The following is a 22,141-nucleotide window of genomic DNA, read 5'->3' as shown; positions in this document are numbered from 1 at the left end:
TATTTGCCGAATGCTGACGGCAAACGAGAAAGTATTATAATGTTTGCCTTTCTATTACTAATAATATAAAAACAATCGTTATAATACTTTTTGTAAACATTTTAATTCCTTTGTTTAACCGTTCTATCTGATTTTTAGACAGACTTCTATGCGTATTAGACAGAACTGTGAACGACAACAGCATGTGAGCGCTGTGTTGTAAGAAAAATAAATCATTAAAATAACTTGGAAAACTAAATACATGTGATGTGAACACTGTATGGTTTTACCTGAGCACAGGTCAGAGAGCGTGTGGCGCTACGGGAGCGAGCGTGGCCTTTAGGTGTGGTTCGACTGTTCGGGTAGACGTCTGTACACTGTTTACACGGGTACCTGAGAATAAGAGTACACCACTAAATCCCCAGATTGCACTTCCCAGTCCCATAAAGCAAAACATATGCACCAATCAATCCTTATGTACAGTTGTGGTACCATTGTACAGTGATGTACCAAATGGAATTACCTTGGTAATACCAATATACCTTACCATTTTCATGTACTATTGGTTTTACATGGTAGTCCAATATGCTACTTTTTAATGGTGCAAATACAAATCTCAAAATAGCAACACAAAATGGTCACATAGTCTGAAAATTAAAACTGAAAGCCAAGTGACAGCTGACTTGGATGCAGTGGAGGAGCGCTGGTCCATGCTGACAGAGCGGCGGAAGGCTTCTCTCTGGGCAATGAGGGCTGATTTGGGTGAGGCTTTGGGGCTGGTGTCTGAGTCAGCACTGTCGTCATCCCCCATAGCCTTGATGTAGCTTCCACTGCGCATACGTCTGCAAGGGATCTCCCCACCACTCTCAGATGGACCACCACCACACCAGTCATCTGAGGGAACCTACAAGAAACACACAACTTGCTGTCAACATGGTCTTTATCTATGAAACTGATGAGGGATGTGTATTTGTGTATATTTACACAAAAAGCTAATACTGAAAAACTTACATTTTAGATACAACATCTACAGTTTCTTTGAATCGAGCAAATCTGCTGAACAAATAGTTTGAGTGAATGATTCACTCAGAAAGTCAGTTGTTTCATTTTTAAATGTATGTGTGTTTTTGAACAAATCAGAGTGAATGATTCAGTGACTCACTCATTAAGATTAGTTAGTGTTTTTGAACAAACCTGGACCAGTGAATTATTCAATGACTCACTTGTTTTGTACCAGAATGAATCAATGCTTTGAATGAATGAGAAAAGTTAATGTTTCAGTGACTCACTCAATATAAGAAAGTCACTTGTCTCCACCTACTGGTGTATCGATGTAACTTGTAGGAAGAGTCAACTCCATCACTAATTCACAGATTGATAGTCTGTATGGAGTGATTCAAAGAGTGAAAAGTCCAAGTGCTAATTTCAAGGGCCTAAACTTACTGTCGTATAGCTATATATCATTGATATGAGAGAAAATGCAATGATACTGCAACTAAAGGTTTATGTACATCAGAAAAAATAATCTTGTTAGAGTTGTGCCTTTCTGGCCACAGCATAACCAGAGGCAATGCAGGGTTGAACTGAGGGCAACTGAGTAAAATGAAATCTGATTGGCTGACGGGGATGAAAGGCACCAGCTGTACATTTAGAGCTGTCATCACACTCAAGAGCTGCCCCTCGGCTGGGGCATGGACAGAGCACAGATGTGGGGAGATAGCAGGTTATGGAGGGGAGAGGCAAGATTATTTATTTTCATGAACTCTGCTCTCCAGAGCCATGTCCTTATATGATAGCATCACTGCGTATTATTGCTGTTTTTTGCTTCTGCATTTGCTCTCTGTCACATATTTTGAACACATAAAATAAAAAATGGTGTCTTACAAGTTATACAGCCACTATAGGATGGCTACACATTTAATACCAGAACCAATAACTCTCTCAAGCCAGGGCAAGTCGAGATGGGCGCAGTTCCAGTGCCGTCTGTGTTTAACAAAAGGTTGTTCCCTCTTAAACTTGTTGCAGTCCTTACTGTTTAATTGTATACATATTCTCTGTTGTTATTTTTTTATTTTATTTTGTTAATCATTCAGATTTCACTGCGAGTACGCAGAAATGTTGAATTAAATAAAACATCTAAAAATCATGTCATCATTTATTCACCTTCAAGCTGTTCCAAACCTGTATGAGTTTTTTTTTTTTTTTTTTTTTTATTCCTCCATATGGAAGTAAATGGCTATTGTCAACTGTTTGGTAACATTCTTCAAAATATTGTCTTTTGTGCTCAGAAAAAAAAAAAAATTCATACAGATTTGGAACAACTTGGGTGAGTAAATAACTGCAGAATTATTTAAATTTTTAAGTGAACTATCCCTTTAAGTAGGTATGGAGTTATCAGGGATATTTTGTCCAAAGAGACAGTGCATGCACCAAAATGAACAATGGAAGACTGTGCCTCAACAGAAGGCTTTATACTTTTTTTCTCACCCCTTTCTTTCACTGACATAAAATGATAATCCCACCACCAAATGACCAAGGGGAGATGCACTTGTGCTCACACACACAAGATAAGGTACGCCTTATCTATCAATTGACCACTCAGTAGGGTACTTAAAGGTCATCTCTTTCAAAGGATGATGCGACTTGATCTCTCTATCCATCTCCGTTTCTCTTTGCTCCACCCCCTCCTATCTTCCTTCTAATACACACATGCACTTACACAAAAACACACCAATACACAAACATAATTTTGAATCAGGAGTTCAATTGGCTTCTTCTGGAGAAGCAGATCATCGATTTTTCTAATCCTTGATTTGAGTGTCTCCATTGTTCTCTTAATTTTTCCTCAGACTTGCATTTGTTCTTTTAATGCAGCAGAAAAGTATTTGTTCCTGCAAAGACGTACGTGTAATGTCACTGCATTAATGTCATACCGTTTTTCTTGCATAACGCGGACATAATTGGCCTCCTTCTGACCATTTAAAATGAATAGATCACTAAAAATAACATCATGTGCATGAATGAGTAAAGTGCAGGTGAGCAAATAATGACAGAATTTTCATTTAAAGGGACAGTTCACTCAAAAATGACAATTGTGTATTCATTCATTCACCCTGATGTTGTTCCTAAATTGTATTATTTTCTTTCTTCTGTGGAATATAAAAGAAGATATTTTGATATATCCCCTTGCCCACAAAAACACTCTTTACTTTCTTGCAACCTATGTTATTGTTCTCATCCTCTTATTTCCCCCCCAACAGCCCCTGGTATTCGTTCTCATTATATTGACACATTTCACTTCCTCCTGCTCCTCTGCTAATTGCGACACAGATCGACTTGTAACAGAGGATTCATCTGGTTCATCCCCATGTCTTCAGATCAGATCACATCAAAAAACTGCTCTCCCACGATGAGCCCCCAACTGAGCTGCAGCCCACAGCTGGGTTTATTTCTCCCCAGAGGCTCAGGGTAGCTGAGTCAGCTGCTCAGCCTTCAGCTATCACTGTAAGACCTCACACAATTTCCTCTGGACCAGTTGGTCTTCATGATGGAACACAGAATGAGCACTGATGGGGTCTATATGCAGGCTTGGGGGTTATCTGGATGTCAGAATCTACTTTGAAACTGTAGCTTCCAAAACTGCAAGCTACTCAGGATTTAAAGTACTCAAACTACAGTCAAGCTATTCGTTTGTTAAAAGTAGTTAGCTACAAACTACTGACACAAAGGTCCTGTTTACACCTGGTATTAAGATGTATTTCCAGTGATCCGATCACAAGTGGTCACTTGACACCGTTACCTTGACACTAGATACCGTTTATACCCGTGGCCAGTTGCATAAACTTAGCCTCTATTTTAGGGATAGTTCACCCAAAATTTTTAATTCTGTCAGTCAGTCGAAACCCTTAAGACTTAAGCACAAATTAAGATATTTTTGATGAAATCTGATCAGAAAGCAAAGCAACTACCATGTTCAAGGCCCAGAAAGGTAGTAAGGACATTGTTAAAATAGTCCATGTGACATTAGGGGTTCGACCGTAATTTTATGAAGCTACAAGAATACTTTTTGTGTGCAAAGTAAACAAAAATAACAACTTTATTCAACAATTTCTTCTCTTCCGTGTCGGTCTTCGATGTGCATTCGCGAGAGTATCATGGCGCAGGAGCCGGCGTTCTGATGTAGAAACACTAGTCTGATTAAATAGCTGTTAGCCAAGGAGTAATCAGTCTTACTGTTTCTGATTCAACTTAGACTAATCTACATTTTTATTTAACCAAATTAAATAAGTTACGACCAGTCTTAAAAAAATTAAAAATGACTAACTTATTAGACTAGTCTAAGAATTTCACACAATCCAGTCATACAGTATCTGGCACAAAAACAGATTTTAAGGTGGCAATCTCTATGCTGATCGTAATAATTCACAAAATTTGCACTGAATATACTGAATACTACATGATAAAATTATATAAAAAAAAAATTAAAATACATAATTAAAATTTTTGTTTTACTACAACAAAAAAAGTGCAGGGACAATCAGATTAATTGTGAATCCTTAAAACGAATTCTCTAAAATGATTTGGACTTCTCAACATATAGAGAAAGTGTTTGTTTTAAGAAAGCATGTTTGATTATCAGCTTGTATTGTTCAACACAATGTGAACAACAAAGGCATTATAGTGACTGTCATGCTACACACTGCAACTCATTAGAAAAAAATAGCTTTCTACTAGGAAAGCTGTGATGTTTAAAAAAAAAAAAAAAAACTGAGGTGCTGTCATGCAACTGAAGTTAGCCATGTTCCCATTATAGTTATTTACTCTCCGACACTGCTGGCTATGACAGTGTACAGTATGTAGCTACACAGTAACTATTTACAGATGTACATCATACAGCGTGAAACTTGACTGGTTGTCTCTCTGTGACAAATTATCTAAACAATAGTGGCGACTGACCAGATGTGTTTCTATCAGGGTGAAGCTGATGTTCTGTGTAATTGGAGCTTGCAAGTGCTAATATTACAGGAAGTTAAATTAGTGTCAGGGCAAGACCTCTGTGCACGTTCCTGTCGCCCTGGGCAACAATAGCAGAGAATGCAAGAGACAGCACAGTTGGTTATGTCCGTCAGAAAGCATTGACTTTTCTCTCTCTCCCACTGAAGAGCCCGGGGACAGAGCAGCCATGAGATGCAGTGCACCTGATGCTTATTGTGCTTTCTCACAGCTGCTATTCAGTCTATACTGTTCTGAAACGGGTCTTCTTTTTTTTGAGCGCCAGGTGTTTGAAGTCCAGGCATGATGCGACATAGCATGAATGCAACAAAAATGATAACCAGAAGGCCACAAGCTATTTGACATACCACTTCCCCTACACAGCCTGATCATTTCTTTCAATACCACTATAAGAAAAGAAGTGTCATGCAGGCAACTGGGGGGAAAAAATCTAAAACGCTGCAGAAATCACGCACTTACATCTAAATTTAGTGAAGTCTAGTCATACCTTCCACAGAATATTTGCTTTAGACTAAAAAAGAAAAAAAATCTGTGGAACACAAAAGGAGCAATTAGAAAAATGTCAAAGCCGCTCTTTTTACCTTTATATACAGTGGTGGCCAAAATTATTAGAACACTAGTATTTTCAGCAGCTAAAAAATGGTTTTAAATCAGTTATTTCTATCTTACGCTGTAGTGTGTCAATAAGAAATATCAGTTTACATTTCTAAACATTCATTTTGCCATTAATTGTATTAATCCAGTGAGATTTTTGTTTGCACAAGGATGGTCACAACAAATGTTGATTTAATTTAGTTAATATAAGTTAATTGATAAAGAAAATCTATTTATGACATTATCTTTGACAGCATCCTCATTTTACAGCATTTTTACGCAAGTGCCTAAAACAGTACTGCAGCTTTGCAGGTAGGTTTCTTGAAGCATCTTGGAGATGCTGCCACAATTCTTCTGGATTTAGTCTGTCTCAGTTTGTTCTGTTTCTTCATGTCATTCCACACAGACTGGATGATGATGAGATCAGATCTCTGTGTGGAGCACTGGCTGTTCTCAGACAAAAATCTCACTGGATTATTATAATTAATGGCAAAATGAATGTTTGGAAATGTAAACTGATATTTCCTACTGACACACTACAGCAAAAGATAGAAATAACTGGCTTAAAACCATTTTATTAGCTGGTGAAAATACTAGCGTTCTAATAATTTTGGCCACTACTGTATATATTTATTTACTTTATTTATTTATCTCCCCCAGGGTACTGAATGAGCCAGGACTCCCACCACTGCCGGCTAAAAGCAACAGGGATAGTGTGAATTTGTAGGCCTTATTTAAGAAGTGCTCAACTGTGGCTCACTGTTGTACCTGGAAAGGAGCGAAACCTCCTAGAGCTCCATCCTGTTACCTTAGAAACGTAACCATATGCTGACACTTGGTGGGAAGTGTGAGAGAGTGCATAGGAGAACAATTATCCTCATTTAACCTCATGTCAGATATAGTTTCTTCCCCTGTTTGTGTGTGTCTAGATGTGTTCACAGTGGGTGAGTCTAACAGCCTAACAGTATATGTGTGAGAAGAAAGAGAAAGACAGAAAGGAAAACAATAATTGAGTCCAATTATACTATGTGCTGCTGCTCATTCATCAAGGAAACAGCAGGGCATACAGTACAGCTCAGGACAGGACTTCCAGTTGTCAGTGTGTGTCATTTAATTTTTATATATATATATATATATATATATATATATATACATCATTTTATGTTTGTTTTTAAATTACTTGTTATTATTGTTGTGATTATTATTATTATTTTTTTTTTTAATTCCTTGGTTTTATTGGTGTGATATTATTTTTTAATGACTATTTCACTTCCTTTTATGTAAATCACTTTGAATTACCACTGTGTATGAAATGTGCTATATAAATAAACTTGCCTTGCCTTGCCTAATGGGATCATTTGCATTTGCCTCTCTCATTATTTACACTACATACATGAATCTGTGGGTGGGGCTAAACAGGCAGTGATCTAGAAGCAGGTGTTGATCTTCTTCTGTGGAGGCGGTATTTAGCCACACTATTACATCATAAAGTGGCACATTCCACAACCTGTCATTTTGGCTGATTGGCTTCAATATAAGCTGTTTTCAGACTAACAATAAAGTTTTGTTCTGAAACTTACAGGATGTTTTTATAGTACAATGACCTCTTATATGTCAAAAGATCAAGGGAATTTTTATTTCTCAGTTCATGACCCCTTTAAACCATATAGGCAGCCACACATGACACCAATAATGCTGAATTATGATGCTAAGAAGCATCCAGTATTCTTGTATACTTGATATCACAAAGCAGGATGTCAGTGTTGTGTGTGCAATTGAGCAGATGAGTAGGAGAAATGGAGCACACAGCTTGCAGCTGATATCAATAGCAGCGTTTGTGAGTGTTCACAGTGTGTTTTGTGAAGGCCAAGGGTTAATGTGTTGTTTTCCTGTATCCTCCAATGCTGTTTTTTCACCCTTTCACACCGAGCTGACAGAGGCTGGAAATAGCATCAGCCTCCATTCTTCACAGCTAGCAGCTGATAACAAACATAATTATCAAGTTATTTTTTTCTTTCACTCACAGAAATTGTCATTTAGTGCCGATCCCCATCTCCGCAGACAGATTAATTCTTTTGACAATGAAATGAATCTGCAAGTCAATAAGGACAGCAGACTGATTGTATTTGAGAACGCCACATAAATATTGAAATCTCAGTGGGAGCCAATTTGGGGTCACTGCACTGACTTGAAAATGGGCTCACATGTCGTAAAAGTTTGTCTCACTTACATACTGGGGGTTTTATGCCATTCAAAATTGAATTGACAATGACTTTTTCACCGGATGGATGGATGGACGGATGGATGGATGGATAGATGGATAGATAGATAGATAGACAGACAGACAGATATAACTTGCCTGCAGATAGTGGAGTGACCGTTCCTTCATTTTGGGATCTAGAGGAACCAATGCCTTCTCATATCCACCTCCACCTCCTCCTCCACGGGAAGATGGATAGACCTCTCTAGCCTGACTGACCGTCATGGCCGACCATGTGCTCCTCTTCAGAGAGTGTCCACTGTCACCTGTCATGGCTATGTTGGTGCAAGCCAGGCAATCTCCTGGAGGTGGCCCCTTAGATTTCCTCAAGGTAAGCTCCTGGATGGCGGCATCCAGGGTCTCGTGTCCGGTGGGATACCCACGCCCCCCTCTTCCTGCACCCACCAGAAAGCTGCTGTCACTGTCCAGGTTGTCATCGGAGCTCCACCATCCAGCTGTTTTGCTCCGGTGGCGGGAGCTTCGTGACTCGTGGCGGGAGTCTCCACTCTTGCTTCGTTCTCGGCTTTTGTTCCGACGGGCTGAACGAGACTGGTGCGTTCCTGAATAATGATGTCCACCACTTTCCTCGCCACCACTGCGGTGCCCCCTATCTCTGTCCCGGAACTCTCCCCCACGGGTGCCATTAAACTCTCGTTTAGAGGGTGCCTCCAGTGAATGTGACTTAGCGAAGAGACGCTGGACAGAGTTCACCAAATGCCTTATGCGACTTGGACTCTCGCTGCGTTGTTCTCCACTGGCTGTGCGCTGGTACTGCAGGGTGTGGAAGCCATCTGGATGGAAGGGCAACTGTTTCTCAAACTGATCCAGAAGGTTTGGTGGGATACGGTGCATCTTTCCCCCATGACCATGCCCATGCCCATGCCCTGCAGAGGATAAACACTCTTCACAGGTGGAGTCATAGGGCTGTGGCTGACTAGGGTGTGAGCGAGGGAAAGTGCCTCCACCAGATGGGACCATGGCCAATGGTTCAGGGGGCCCACCAGGCGGGTAGTAGGGGTGGTCATTGTGCCCCTGGTAGTGGTCGGGGTGGTGCATATAGTCCCGTGCAGTGTCGCAGTCCTCAGGCATGCAGTAGCAAGGCCCAGAGGAGTGTTGCGACAGACTGCGACTCACCTGGTAGCCCTTCATGGCCGGGGCATGGTGGGCCGTCCGGGCCGAGAGGGGGCGCTGTGGGCGCGACAGGGTTGCGCCGGAGTCAACTATGGAGAAAGGGACAGAAAGGAAATGAGACAGTTAAGCACATGTTTGTGTACGGTAAATTAAATATCAGCATTATTCTCAAAATACAGTAAACGACTAAGGTCGTATCAACACTTTCTGAGAAAGCCCACCAATTAATGGTTAATATTTCAGCAAATTATATCATTTTTCTTTTCAGGGATGTGCTGTTCTCTATTCTAATAACAACCACAACCAGGCAGCTGACAATGCAGAACAAGCACACTCCAATCTGTCTGGCGTAGCAGCACTGCCATTGACCCTGAACACACAAGAGTGAGGGTGAGAAAACGCTGTGCATAAATGACTTGCTATTTTCATTTGATTTCACTCTAGGTTCTTTGTTGGAGTGAATCATTGTGTCACTATCTCTCAAAATCTGTTCAATTGGCAGAGCAGGGCCGCTTCTCTGCTAATTCAACCTTTAATCTAGTTCATGTTCATAACTGATAAATCTGCTTATTGTTTCACAACACACTCTGTGCCCATTTTATGATCTCAATGATAAAATGGGCAAAAATCCTGAAAGGAAACATTGAAACGGAAAATAGCTTGTGCTTGTCAGGTGGTTGCCGTTCATACGGGCCTGGTCTTTGAAGCAGGTGGCGTTTCCAAATGCGAGCTATTGCTGACAGATGTTGAGGTGATCATTAGATGGAGATTAGCCTGTTACTTTTAATGAGCTAAATTTGCACAGCTAGCTTGATCCTTTGTGTCATGATCTCTGAGCTCAAAAAAGCAGTGCAGTGCTTACACTTGTTAAATATCGAATACTATACACTGGCATGAGAGGTCATTATTTTCCCTGAGTAAGTCACTTAAAATTTGTGCTTCATGGAAATGAATGAACTTTGTGATTTCTATCCCATCCAAAATGAAAACGTTTTTGTTTTTCTCTTTTGCAAACGTTACAGAGAAAATTACCTATAGACCTTTGAGAAATGTCTGTGATTACAATATTGTACTTTCACACAGTTTACACATTTATTTTGGACTTCATTGAACACTAAAGCTTGTTTTCATTGAAATCCATAACTAAAATGCTTGTTGTAGTGTCTGAAGCACCTTCATTATGGAAACTAATGTATAATTATGTGAATTAAATCTAAAAAGAGACTTAAATCAAAGATTTTTGTTAAGTTAAATAAAAATAAAAATGTTAACACATTACAATAAGGTTCATTGGTTAACAACATTAGTAAACATGAACTAAGAATGAACAATACTTCTACAGCATTTAATAATCATAGTTAATGTTAATTTCAGCATTTACTAATGCATTATTAAAATCACAAGTTGTGTTTGTTAACATTAGTTAATGCACTTTGAACTAACATGGACAAACAATGAACAACTGTATTTTCATTAACTAACATTAGATGAACATTAACAGAGATGAATAAATAGTGTCATAAATACATTGTTCATTGTTTGTTCATGCTAGTTAATACATTAACTAATGTTAACAAATGACACGTTATTGTACAGTGTTACCACAAAAAATAAAATAACTTGGAATAACTCCAAAACTAAAATAATATATAGCATACAGGGCAAAAGTTTAATTTTAGTCAAAATGCCAATATGGACAAAATGCCAATCATCTTGTGTTGATTTTTTTTTTTCATATTCAACTTTTTTTTTTTTCAAATAATCCCAGATGCTGCAATAACTTTGAATTTAAAATATAAACTAATGAATCTCTGAGAACCTTTTATAAGCTAATGAACAATGGTTTTTTAAACTAATGAATGCTAAACAAATGAAAACTAATTAGAAATAAATTAGACATAAAAACTAAATTCAAAATATTATAAGCCTTGATGATTTATTAATACATTTATTTATTTATTTATTTATATTTTGACAAGTGGATCATTCAAGTACTGCTGGCTTCCCATCCAACATATCAAGAAAAACAATAATAATAATAATTATTATTATTATAATGATAAGTTAAATGATGGAAAATGTTATGAATGTCACATACATAAGTGTTGTTGATTTGTGAAGGGGTAGGTTTAGGTGTAGGGTAGGTGTAGGGCAATAGCACATACAGTAAGTACACTATAAAAACCATTACGCCTATGGAATGTCCCCACTTTTCACAAAAACGAACAAGTGTGTGTGTGTGTGTGTGTGTGTACCTGTTTTTCTATTCAGGTGGGGACTTGAATACACACAGACTCATGGGGACTCGTGTCATGGTGGGGACCTAAATTGAGGTCCCCACAGCTAAACAAGCTAATAAATCACACAGAATGAAGTTTTTTGAAAATCTAAAAATGTAGAAAGTTTCCTGTAAGGGGTAAGTTTAGGTGTAGGGCAACAGAATATACGGTCTGTACAGTCCCCACAAGGATAGCAAACCAGACATGTGTGTGTGTGAAAAACTGAGAGAACAAACATTCACAATGTACATCAAATTGCATGGTGCTGTCACATCTCTCAGCATGAATAACACAGAGTCTGGTGTTTCCCGTAATTTAGTAGAGGCTTCTGTCAATCAATGTCACTCAACACCACTTCAGGTGCCAGCTGGCCCCCTTTTGCCTCCCGTGGCATCATCACACCGTCTCCTCCCTGAACCCGAGATGAAAATGGAGATGAAAACAAAAGAGGGCATGAAACTCATCCCATCATTTCCTTTCTCCCTCTCCTCACCAGCTCAGAGTCTCTCCAGACAATCTCTCTCTCTCTCTCTGTTTCTCCATCGTTCTGACCTACTTCTTTCACTCTGGTTTATGTGGCTGCTGCCTGTCTGTCTGTTTCATCGCCAGCTGCTTGAAAGCCAGTATAAGTCTCTTTATTTGTTTCTCTTTTTATCAGTATGCGTCTCTCTATCCCTGTCTCACTCTTTAGACTCACAGCCTTATGTTACCGTCTTTCCAATTTACAACAAGCAAAGGCCAGCCATACGGAGCAATCAAAAAACCCTCCATTCACATATAAACACAAACTAACACACTACTACCAACACTTTTTTCTTAAAAAATACAAGATAAAAGAGCCTTTCTAAACAGTAGAGCATGGCACTAGCAATGGCAATGTTATGAGTTTGATTCCCAAGAAAAGCAAGAACTGATAAAATGCAAGCCTTTTTGAATAAAAGCGTCTGCCAGATGCATAAATTTGAATAAAACATTATCATATCAGTCAATAATGGATATTTAATTGTGCATTCGCGTTTCCTCTGTTTTTACATTCTGATTAACTTATTTAATTTACTCGCTTGTAAGTGCCTCAAACAACACCCTCAATATCTTTCAAAGACTGCAATTATGATTTCGGCCACATTTTTGTGCGCAGTATGTATCATTTGACATATGGTCATTTGAGGCTAAAGGCTAAAACTTTGAATGCAGGTGTAACTTACTATACTTTTTTTTTATTTTATTTTTTTTTTTTTTAAGTTTTGTATCCTCCAGTAGGCAAATGCTAGTCTATTCCTTCTCATGTGGTCAGTTGTAATAGCATCAGTGTGTGGGCTAACAGACTGAGGGCTGCCAGGCCAGAAAAAAAAATTGACACATTTTGTTTTCTGGCTTCAGTATTAAGCAACCAGACAGGAATTCTACAAAGCCAAAATACAGTTTATGGGTCAACAGTGATGAAAATGATGACAATAATATCAGTTAGCACCACATTGCTATGGGTCTTTATTACAAATACGAATGGAGATTCCAAATTCTGCCGTCAATGTTGGTGAATGTCATTTAAATCGAACTGAATTCAACGCAGAGACAATGCTAGTGATGTACGACTTCCGCACAGCTAGCTAAGAATGCATACACTGCCCTCCTAATAGCTCCAGCCATTGTATCTTTTTTTTCCGACAGCGACTTTTGCTAAATCAAGCATGGTAATACAAAAGAGCAGATACATCCCAGGCTTTTCCAGAATGTTATCTTATTCTCACATAACCTTACGCACATTTGCTCCCAGTGATGGCCCCATTCAGCCCTACGAGCATGTAGAGATCTCTCTCGTTAAATATTTAGAATTGTTCAACGAGGCTTCGTTAATTTTCTGTAATTGGACTGGGAGGTTGTCATTACGGATGTGAGAACATTGCAGAGCTGATAGGAGAAAATTGGATTCACTTTAGGCCTATAAAACAGCAGAGAGAGAGAGAACAGGAGAGGGAAACATTGCAATGGTCATTATTTGCCCAGGAGATTTTTTTTACACAGCATAAGCTGTGCACTAACATCCTTTGCAAAGCAATGATTCCCACATGGAAACATGCTTTTCCCAAGCACAGTTGGATGAATGAATGAATTTATGGATACAGAGGTACACATCTTTTCAGTCTGATGTGCATTGCGTGTTAAGGATGTGAGAAATTCTCATATGACATCAATTCAATCAGTGATTGGTTGCAGTGAAATGTTATTCCAGCCCTCGGGTAAAAATAAATAGATGCATGGCTGCATTTCATGGTTCAGTCCTTCAGAAATGCATGCATATTACTTTCCTGTTACAGCTTTATATGGACTGCAAGCTTTTACATACATTTTGAATGAGATTTTATTGAGAAACATGCTTTCATAACCCAGTTCTAGTCACATATAGCTGGTTTTTAGAGCAAGAGAAAGCTATTGAAAAATGCAGAGAAGTACCACAGAGAAAAGCGGATGACGGCTATATTGTGGCCGTCATTCCAGTAGTCTTTGCCAGGATTCAATGGTATTAGCGTGTGTTGGTTTTCAGGTTCTAATTGCAGTAATTTACAAGCAAATGATATGAGAAATGCAATAAAATGTACTGACAAATGTCCATATAATGACAATGAAAAAGGATCTGGTTTGTCATCTGTTGAGCTCCATTATGACAAAAAACACACTTCTTTATTTTAATGAATGCCATTTTTTGTCATGTACTTTCTTTTCATTCAAAAGAATGACATTGTTCATGCTATTCTACCTTTTGTATTGTCTAAAAATGTGTTGCATGTGGTAACATCAAAATTATTAGATTGTATTCAAGATCTTATTTAACATCAATGAATGCCTAAATACATTAGCTTACACCAACACAACTTAATCTACAGGTTATATCAGGTAGAAATATTTCTGTAAGGTAGCATTTGTTGCACTTTTTTCAGGAAATAAAACAGTCAGGATTGGAGCAAAATGCATATTGCGTAAATAATGACAGAAGTCATCAATTCTATGCACACAAAAATCCAGTTCTTGTATACTGTGTGTGGACTCAGTCAGACCATTACACGCATACACTCCTCACAGGTGAAGGGTTTTGATTTGATTTATCTCTAAATCCCTGTTTCTCAAAGAGATAAGCTCTAGCCTCATCCATTCCCCAGCCCGCTCTATCCTTCACCTCCAGCATGGAGAGATGGACACTAACAGATAAATGAGAATTCACACCCTGAGGGCAGTATCTCTGTCTCCTTCATCTCCCACTCTTTCTTCTCCCTCTCTACAGGTGAGGCTGGCTGCTCCTGAGAAGGGGAGGCTTTCAGATCCTGTTCTTCCCATGAAGAGAGCCATCCTGAAGAGTGTACGATTTTGAACGATCGAAATTAAGGCTCAAAAAGATGAAGTACTTCAATCACATGACCTTTGTTGTTTCAACCAGAATGCAAGAAAGAAAAGTTCAATGCAAGTTAAGCTCCATATAGCCTTTTTTTTTTTTTGTGTGTGTGTGCGTGTGTGTGGTATAATAACCACACAAAAAAAGCAAACATTGAGGTTTTAATAGCAGGATTGTGAAGCTTATAATTTTATACAAGCAATTACGGTATTTTTTATTTATTTATTTTTCTGTTAAATGTATTAATGTGTATTATTAATATAAATGTGTATAAGAATAACACATTAGTATAAATGTGTATTATTTGAGCTGTTAAGCTGTTTTAAACAATAATTTTACAGTCACGTTAGGGTTTTAGGTTTTGGACTGTGTAAAATTGTATGTAACTTATAATAAAAGCTTAAGTGAATTTTGTGACTTGAGAATTTTGAAACTATTTTTATGACCCTATTTGCTTCTGTTATTCACGACTGTTCACACATTTTGGGTCATTATTTAATTTTATTTTATCTTATTTCATTTCATTAAATAAATGAATACAGCAAGGGTACACATTAAAGTCCTGACAGTAAAGACTTTTAAAATGTTACAAAAGGTTTCAAATAAACACAAATCAAAAGAATTCTGAAAAAAAAAAAATTACATCACCGTTTCAACAAAATATTAAGCAACACAACTGTTTTCAACACTGATAATAATAAGAAATGTTTCTGGAGCACCGAATCAGTAGGCTATAGGCTATTATAATAGTTTTTGAAGGATCATGTGATACTGAAGACAGGAGTAAAGACTGCAAAAAATTCAGCCTTGCCGTCACCGTAATAAATGACATTTTAACATATATTAAAATAGAAAGGTTATTTTAAACTGCAATAATATTTCATAATATTACTGTATTTTTAATCAAATAAATGCAGCCTTGGTGAGCATGAGAGACTTCTTTCAAAAACATTTTGAACAATATTCTAAGTTTAACCAAAAATTATTATTATTATTATTATTAATAATAACAAAAACACTGTCGAACGAGCTAAACTTGTACTTAACTTGGAATATTCCTTCAGTACAGGCCAAGTAAACAGTTTCATCAAACCCTCCGGCAGATTTTACATCTAAAAATAGAAGAAAAAAGTTGTTCTTTAATTTCAAAGAACTGATCCATCTTTTTAGCAGCTCCCCTCCTCCTCTCCATCTTTCAGTGCCTCAAGTCATTGGCAGCCCGGAGCTCAATATAAGAGAGGATGGAGCAATTTATCAATCGTTCTCCAGACAGACTATCAAAGTGAGAGGGAAAGCGAAAAAGAAAAAAAAAAGTGCCAAGTGTACTTTTCTGCTTTTCTGAAATCTAACTCCTAACCATTTCACATGACTAATTCTGTTCTCTACTCTATAAAATACAATATCTAACACACCTACAAACATATTCCTCCTTTTTGGAGACATAAAGAAAAGGGGAAAGAGTGAGCAAGAGCATACCCAACCCCCTCCAGTCCCTCACCCGATGAGGCAGAGAAAAAAGACGAGGCTGCTGAAGAAAAACGGGCAGAGCGGAGACATTGAAGGACAAAATGGAAGGTCAAAAACTAGGCTTAGAGAAAATGGAGGGAGAATACAGTGAAAAGATAAGGAGGGGATGAACAGGAACATGCATTGGTAATACCAGAGATAGATATCACACTTATCAGCTTTGAGATGTGTGGTTTATACCAAACTTACAGCAGATAAATCAGGCATTTCTGCTGATATTTATGAACATAAAGAGAAATAAATCACTATCGCTGGAAAGCATATGGCACAACATGGCAAAGAAATGCATGTTAGTGTGTGTACGTGATGTGACGAGACTTTCGAACGTGCCCAAAATCACGTGAGCAGCCCGTTTTACACTCTTTGATCTATTAGCCTGTTCTAGACTTGTGCTTCGGTGCAGATATGTTGAATATTCATCCACACACAGCCTCTTTCATCCTCTCAGTCATTCTTTTCATTTCTATCTCTCTCACACACACTGTTATCCAGCCCAGAGAGTACAATAAGCCCAGGTGCTCGTGTGTTAATGGATGTTACGCTCATTATTCATGTTACGGGCCCATGCACCATTAGTACTGTGAGTGGGACAGAGGGTTGAGAGGCATTTAAACAGCTTTCTGCTCTTTTTACTGACTGCTTTACTGAGCAAACACTGGTTTAGTGGTGCTCGTACGAGAACGCTGAGCCACGTCACCTCTCTGACAGTGGGGGATGGAATTGGACCATCTTGTGCTATTCAAATTTATGCCATCAAAGCCCGGGGAAGCATGTTCTTCCGCACACATGTTCGCAAGCACACCCAAAGCTCTGCGTTGCTAGGCTACACCACTAACTAGGTTATTTCATGTACAACAGAGATCATTTTCATAATGATTTCACATTGGATTTTGCCAGTTAGATTGCATCCTGTTGGTCAGGCTCAAGGAGGTTGTCCTTTCCAGGAAGCAGCCGATTGGCTTTGAAGTCATGCTGAAGTACAATCGTTAAGTTGGTAGAAAACTAGCAAGACAGCATGAGATGGACACTCACTGAATGTGAGATTGAACTTGTGTGTTGGATCAGAGTCTTCTGATGTATTCATGTTGGCAGTAGAGGAGGCTGAAATGGCAGGCAAGTGTTGGTCATTTTTTGGAAAATAGAAATGGTCGCTTTCTTATTATCTCTCAGAACTGAACGACAGCATAAAGACACAAAAACCAGCCCTGCATAGCTGAGGTTCACAATTTTATTTTTAAAGACCCCATGAAATAGGTTGAAGAGCAGTTCTATCTATCTATCTATCTATCTATCCATCCATCCATCCATCCGTCGAAAAAGATAGAAATATCTATCTGTATTTCTTTGTAAAATAAAGAAAAGGGGAGAAATACAAAAATTAAGGAAAATAAAGAACCCTATTATTTACTTTTAGATTTTATTTGAATGTATAATCTTGTAACTATAATCTACAGTTATTTTTACTAGTTATATTTTATTAGAATTATTCTTCATTTAAAGAAAGAAAGAAAGAAATGGTAAAATGAAAAATAGTTTTAAAAGCTAAAAATGAATTTAGGCATCACAACATTAAAGTGTGTAATATGAAAAAAAAAAAGAAAAAGAAAATGATAGATGTTTACAAGCTTCAACTGTCATTAAATTATTAGTGTTTTTAAAGAAACTTTAAATGGGTGTTAGCAGAAAAGTAATGAGCATGTACTATATTCAATATTAAGTATAAATGTATATATATATATATATATATATATATATATATATATAAAATTGCATTTATTTATTTTTAAATGTATTTAAAATAGCACCAATATATATGGCTCCAAAGCTACACATTTTTTATCTTTAATTCTCTCTTACACACAAAGACACAGATGAGCATTAGTCGTGCAAATATGCCAGGAGTGTATAATAATGAATAATTGCATTAAAATAATTGCCGCAATTTGCTTTCATGGCAGCCATACCAAATTACCAGAGCTACAGCTCGGTTATGCCATCCAAATAAAAATAAATTGCGACAACTGGTTCGGTTGGCTAATGACCAGCCTGACAGATGATCCTTGTAATCATTCTTGTTTATATCAATCTGTTGTCTTCAGGCAGGGACAACAAATATCTGGCAGTTCAGATCTGTCACACTGTGTGAAGTACACTAAGATGACGCTGATGATGGCCACTTTCTCATCCTCACAGACTGTAGTTTCAATCTAGTGTGCTTTATTGACATGACAAACAACAAGCCATTTTTTATATGGCCACAGTGTTTGCAGCTTAACTGCTGAAATAAATAAACCCTGATGTCCAGTGTGAAGAGCGACAGTCAAAAGATGCCTGGATAAACAGCTTTTAGTGGGCTGCACAAATGAGAAAGCGAGTAAAAAGCCATCATGCATTTGTACGTAACCGTGATTGCAAACAGAGACATAGAGCAGAAGCAACAGGGTGTTTCAATGTGATCTAATTAGCAGACACACACATACACTCTGTTCATTCTGTGATAAGAGAATCACTGCAGCTCAGCTGATGGGAGACAGACCACTGTATTACTGAGCTGACAGACTACAGATAAAGAACTAACCTAAACATCAGCATTATGCCAGACAGCTTAACAGAACACATTTAGAAATGCAGATAAGTCAAGTCCTTTACTCATGCAAACATGCATCAGGTTTCCAAAGTGTGATCGATGTATTGAATTCTCTTTTAGAAGACAAATTGACAAACAAATCTCCCCTTGATCTGTGAAGGTTGTAAGTGCAGGCCCTATCTGTAATACTACAGCATTGTGTCAGTGATCCTTTCATTTCTCTGACCATCAACACAATATTGTAAATACCACTTTATTAAATAAGGTGGTAACACTTAAGTATAGGGACCAATTCTCACTATTAACTAGTTGCTTATTAGCATGTATGAAGCACATATTCTGCATGACTATATTCTACATCCCTATCCTACCCAATACCTAAACTTAACAACTACCTTATTAACTACTAATAAGCAGCAAGTTAGGAGTTTATTGAGGCAAAAGTTGTAGTTAATGGTTTCTTAATGTCAATAATTTGAACTTAAATTAAAGTGAGACCAAAAAGGTATTTTTCATATTTTTTCCATGTAACCTTTAAGGGCATCTCATTGAGCATGTGATTTTTTTTTTTTTTTTTGTACAAAATCCTGCATCTTATTGACAAACCGCTCATGATCAAATTTAATAGCTTACGTTTTTAATAAATTAAGGTAAATTTTATACAAATATACATATACATTTTTCAACTGGATTCACAACAGGTGTGTACACTTTTTTTGTACAATTTTTTTGCCACAATTGTAATGCTAATACACGCAGATTATTGTTCATTTAGATTCATCATTAAATTCATCATTGGTTTCTAAAACATATCTAAATATCTTAAACAATTTGGTTGCATTTTATTACATTTTATGCACAGATACAATGCTGTTAAAAGGTCAGTAAGATTGTTTTTTTTTTAAAGAAATTAATACTTTTATTTAGCAATGATGCATTATTGATCAAAACAGAGAGTACAACCTGTCTAAAATAATTCTATGTCAAGTCCTTGAAAACAATAAAAGACTTAAGAGACTTATAAAAATAAATATGCATATACATGATTAGTATTTAAACTCATTGTCAGTATTTTCAGGGTGAACTCGCCTTCTTTTGCTAATGATGCATATTAGTGCATTTGAAATCTTTAGATATGTTTAGAGATGTCTGTGAGGATTTTGTGCACAGATGCTTGTGTCTATTGATCATGGCAGAAGTGAAGAGGATCAAATGGTGGAGAAGATCATTATAACCACACACGGTATATCATGACATGCGGTTTAGTCAATATGTTGAAGTGCTGATTCAGGTGTTTGAATCACATTGGTGGAGCAATGATGTTCAGTCCCACCAAAGTATGCAAGATAACAGTTGCTGTTGTGTTTTTGTAATAATTATAATTTTTTTTTTTTAAATCCTCAGTTTCCACAGTTAATTAGTGCTGCTTATTTCCATGCAAAAGACAGCTTCAGTTTCATAGTGAAAATCAATAGACTTGCAGATGTGCTCCATTTGAAACTCAGTCCATTAATTTTGATCTGGTTCAATAAATCTCTAGCTTTTTCCCACACATTTTATCTGACGCAATCTCATGATGTTCAGCTGTGCATGCATGCAGCTTAGAGAGAACAATGCTGGTGGTAAGTGAGAAAATGAAGATTTATTAAGGGACGCAGGTCATCTGAGGTGTGCACAGCCCTTTAAGCCTCATGAAGAGCAGGAAGAACTGCTTCCACATGACAGCATAAGAAATCCTGTTACAAACTGACAGTGGGAGTGATAGCCGGTGGCAATGTGCAGACACTAGAGTTTGGCATTATGAAACTTTTGGAGAGGCTGTGATTACTGAGCATCTATGAAACTATCATAAAGACACAGACACATGGTGAAATGCATGCTAATGTCCACACCTGCACACATGGACACACACACACACACACACACACACAATCCTTTAACAGAACTAGGTCACTGATTCTCTGCTACAATCAAGCAAGAATTTATGCGTAATAGATCCACATGCTCCACTTTTCCTCTCTTGTCCTTTTCCCCCCATCGTTTCTGGGATAATTTCACCTCCCCTTGTACCCACCCACACACACACATAGACAAACACGTAATAATCTCCCTTAAGTGACTATAGTTGCCCATGTGAATGTTCTCTTCTCAAGTTTCCAATGAAAGATTACAACATTATGCTCAGGAGTCAAAAGGATCGATTCACTCATGAATAAATAAACAGAACAGCTTCAGAGTATTTCTGGTTGGAGTTGGGATCTGCACTGATGGTCATTCTTCATGTAGTCCATCATTCAAAAGTAAATTAATTAATAAACAAATGGGTACATCTGAAAGCACAGACACTAAAACATCTGAAACATCTAGCAACTAAAACATCAGTAGTTAACGTTTATGTTAAAATTTTTATGTTGGTGTCATTTTTTCAATGTTTTTGAAAATAATGAATAAAAGTATTAAAAATACAGGTCCCAGTTTATATTAGGTGGCCTTAACTACTATGTACTTACATTTAAATTAATCATTTGATACAATGCACTTATTGTGTACATACATGTTTTTACATTGTACTTATAGTTTTAAAAATACCTATATGTAGTTATATCTGCAATTAATTTCTGTAATTACATTTATAATTACTCTGTTGACCCATCCCTTGCACCTTAACCCACCCTTAAACCTACCCATACCACCAAACCTTACCCGTATCCCACCTCAATAGCAGTAAAAGTGTTTTGCAATACAATAAGTACATTGTATTTGATGTAAGTACATAGTAGTTAAGGCCACCTAATATAAAGTGTGACCAAAATACAAATTCAAAAATTCAATCCAAAGTTTTAAGTTTTGAACTGTAGTGTATGAATGCACACTTTTTTTAAAAAGAATATTTAGGTTGGTGGACTGAATAAGTTAACTTTAATATATTTAATCACTATATGATTAAACATGTTCAAAGTATCACATTCATTTAAAAAAATTATGTTTTGATACATTCACGGTAAGAAATTTACAAAATATCTTCATGGAACATGATCTTTACTTAATATGCTAATGATTTTTGGCATAAAAGACAAATCGATAATTTTGACCCATACAATGTATTTTTGGCTATTGCTACAAATATACCCCAGCGACTTCCAGGGTCACATATATTAATATAATATACATACTATTTTTTATGTTGTCAATATGTTCAACATTTCAACTTTATTCATACATATAAAAATGTTATGCACAAACTATGAATATTAATATGATCAGGTTGAAATAAAATGAGCAATAAAGGCTAAGGATCTTCTTTGCATGTTCTTCTTGCTATCTATAACCTGCAGCATCTCCATCTTTTCTGTTCTTAATGAGTGGATATGAGATAGCACAGATGT

At 37.2% G+C, this 22,141-nt stretch overlaps 1 protein-coding gene across 4 annotated transcripts in view; it reads right to left on the bottom strand.

Annotated features, from left to right (window-relative positions):
* The window catches only part of dlgap3 (discs, large (Drosophila) homolog-associated protein 3), a 200,952-nt gene that overhangs the window by 17,694 nt on the left and 161,117 nt on the right, over positions 1 to 22,141 (bottom strand). For all 4 annotated transcript variants that reach the window (XM_058754475.1, XM_058754477.1, XM_058754476.1 and 1 more), the window contains 3 exons: positions 7,946 to 9,066; positions 663 to 883; positions 270 to 372 (listed from right to left, as the gene is read on the bottom strand). In XM_058754475.1, coding sequence (XP_058610458.1) covers positions 270 to 372; positions 663 to 883; positions 7,946 to 8,995 — 1,374 coding nt within the window. In that variant the 5' untranslated portion in view covers positions 8,996 to 9,066. The remainder of the gene's footprint in view (positions 1 to 269; positions 373 to 662; positions 884 to 7,945; positions 9,067 to 22,141) is intronic.

The sequence above is a fragment of the Onychostoma macrolepis genome, chromosome 19, assembly GCF_012432095.1.
Source record: "Onychostoma macrolepis isolate SWU-2019 chromosome 19, ASM1243209v1, whole genome shotgun sequence".
Lineage (NCBI taxonomy): Eukaryota > Metazoa > Chordata > Actinopteri > Cypriniformes > Cyprinidae > Onychostoma > Onychostoma macrolepis.
This window is presented reverse-complemented; position numbering and strand designations above follow the sequence as displayed.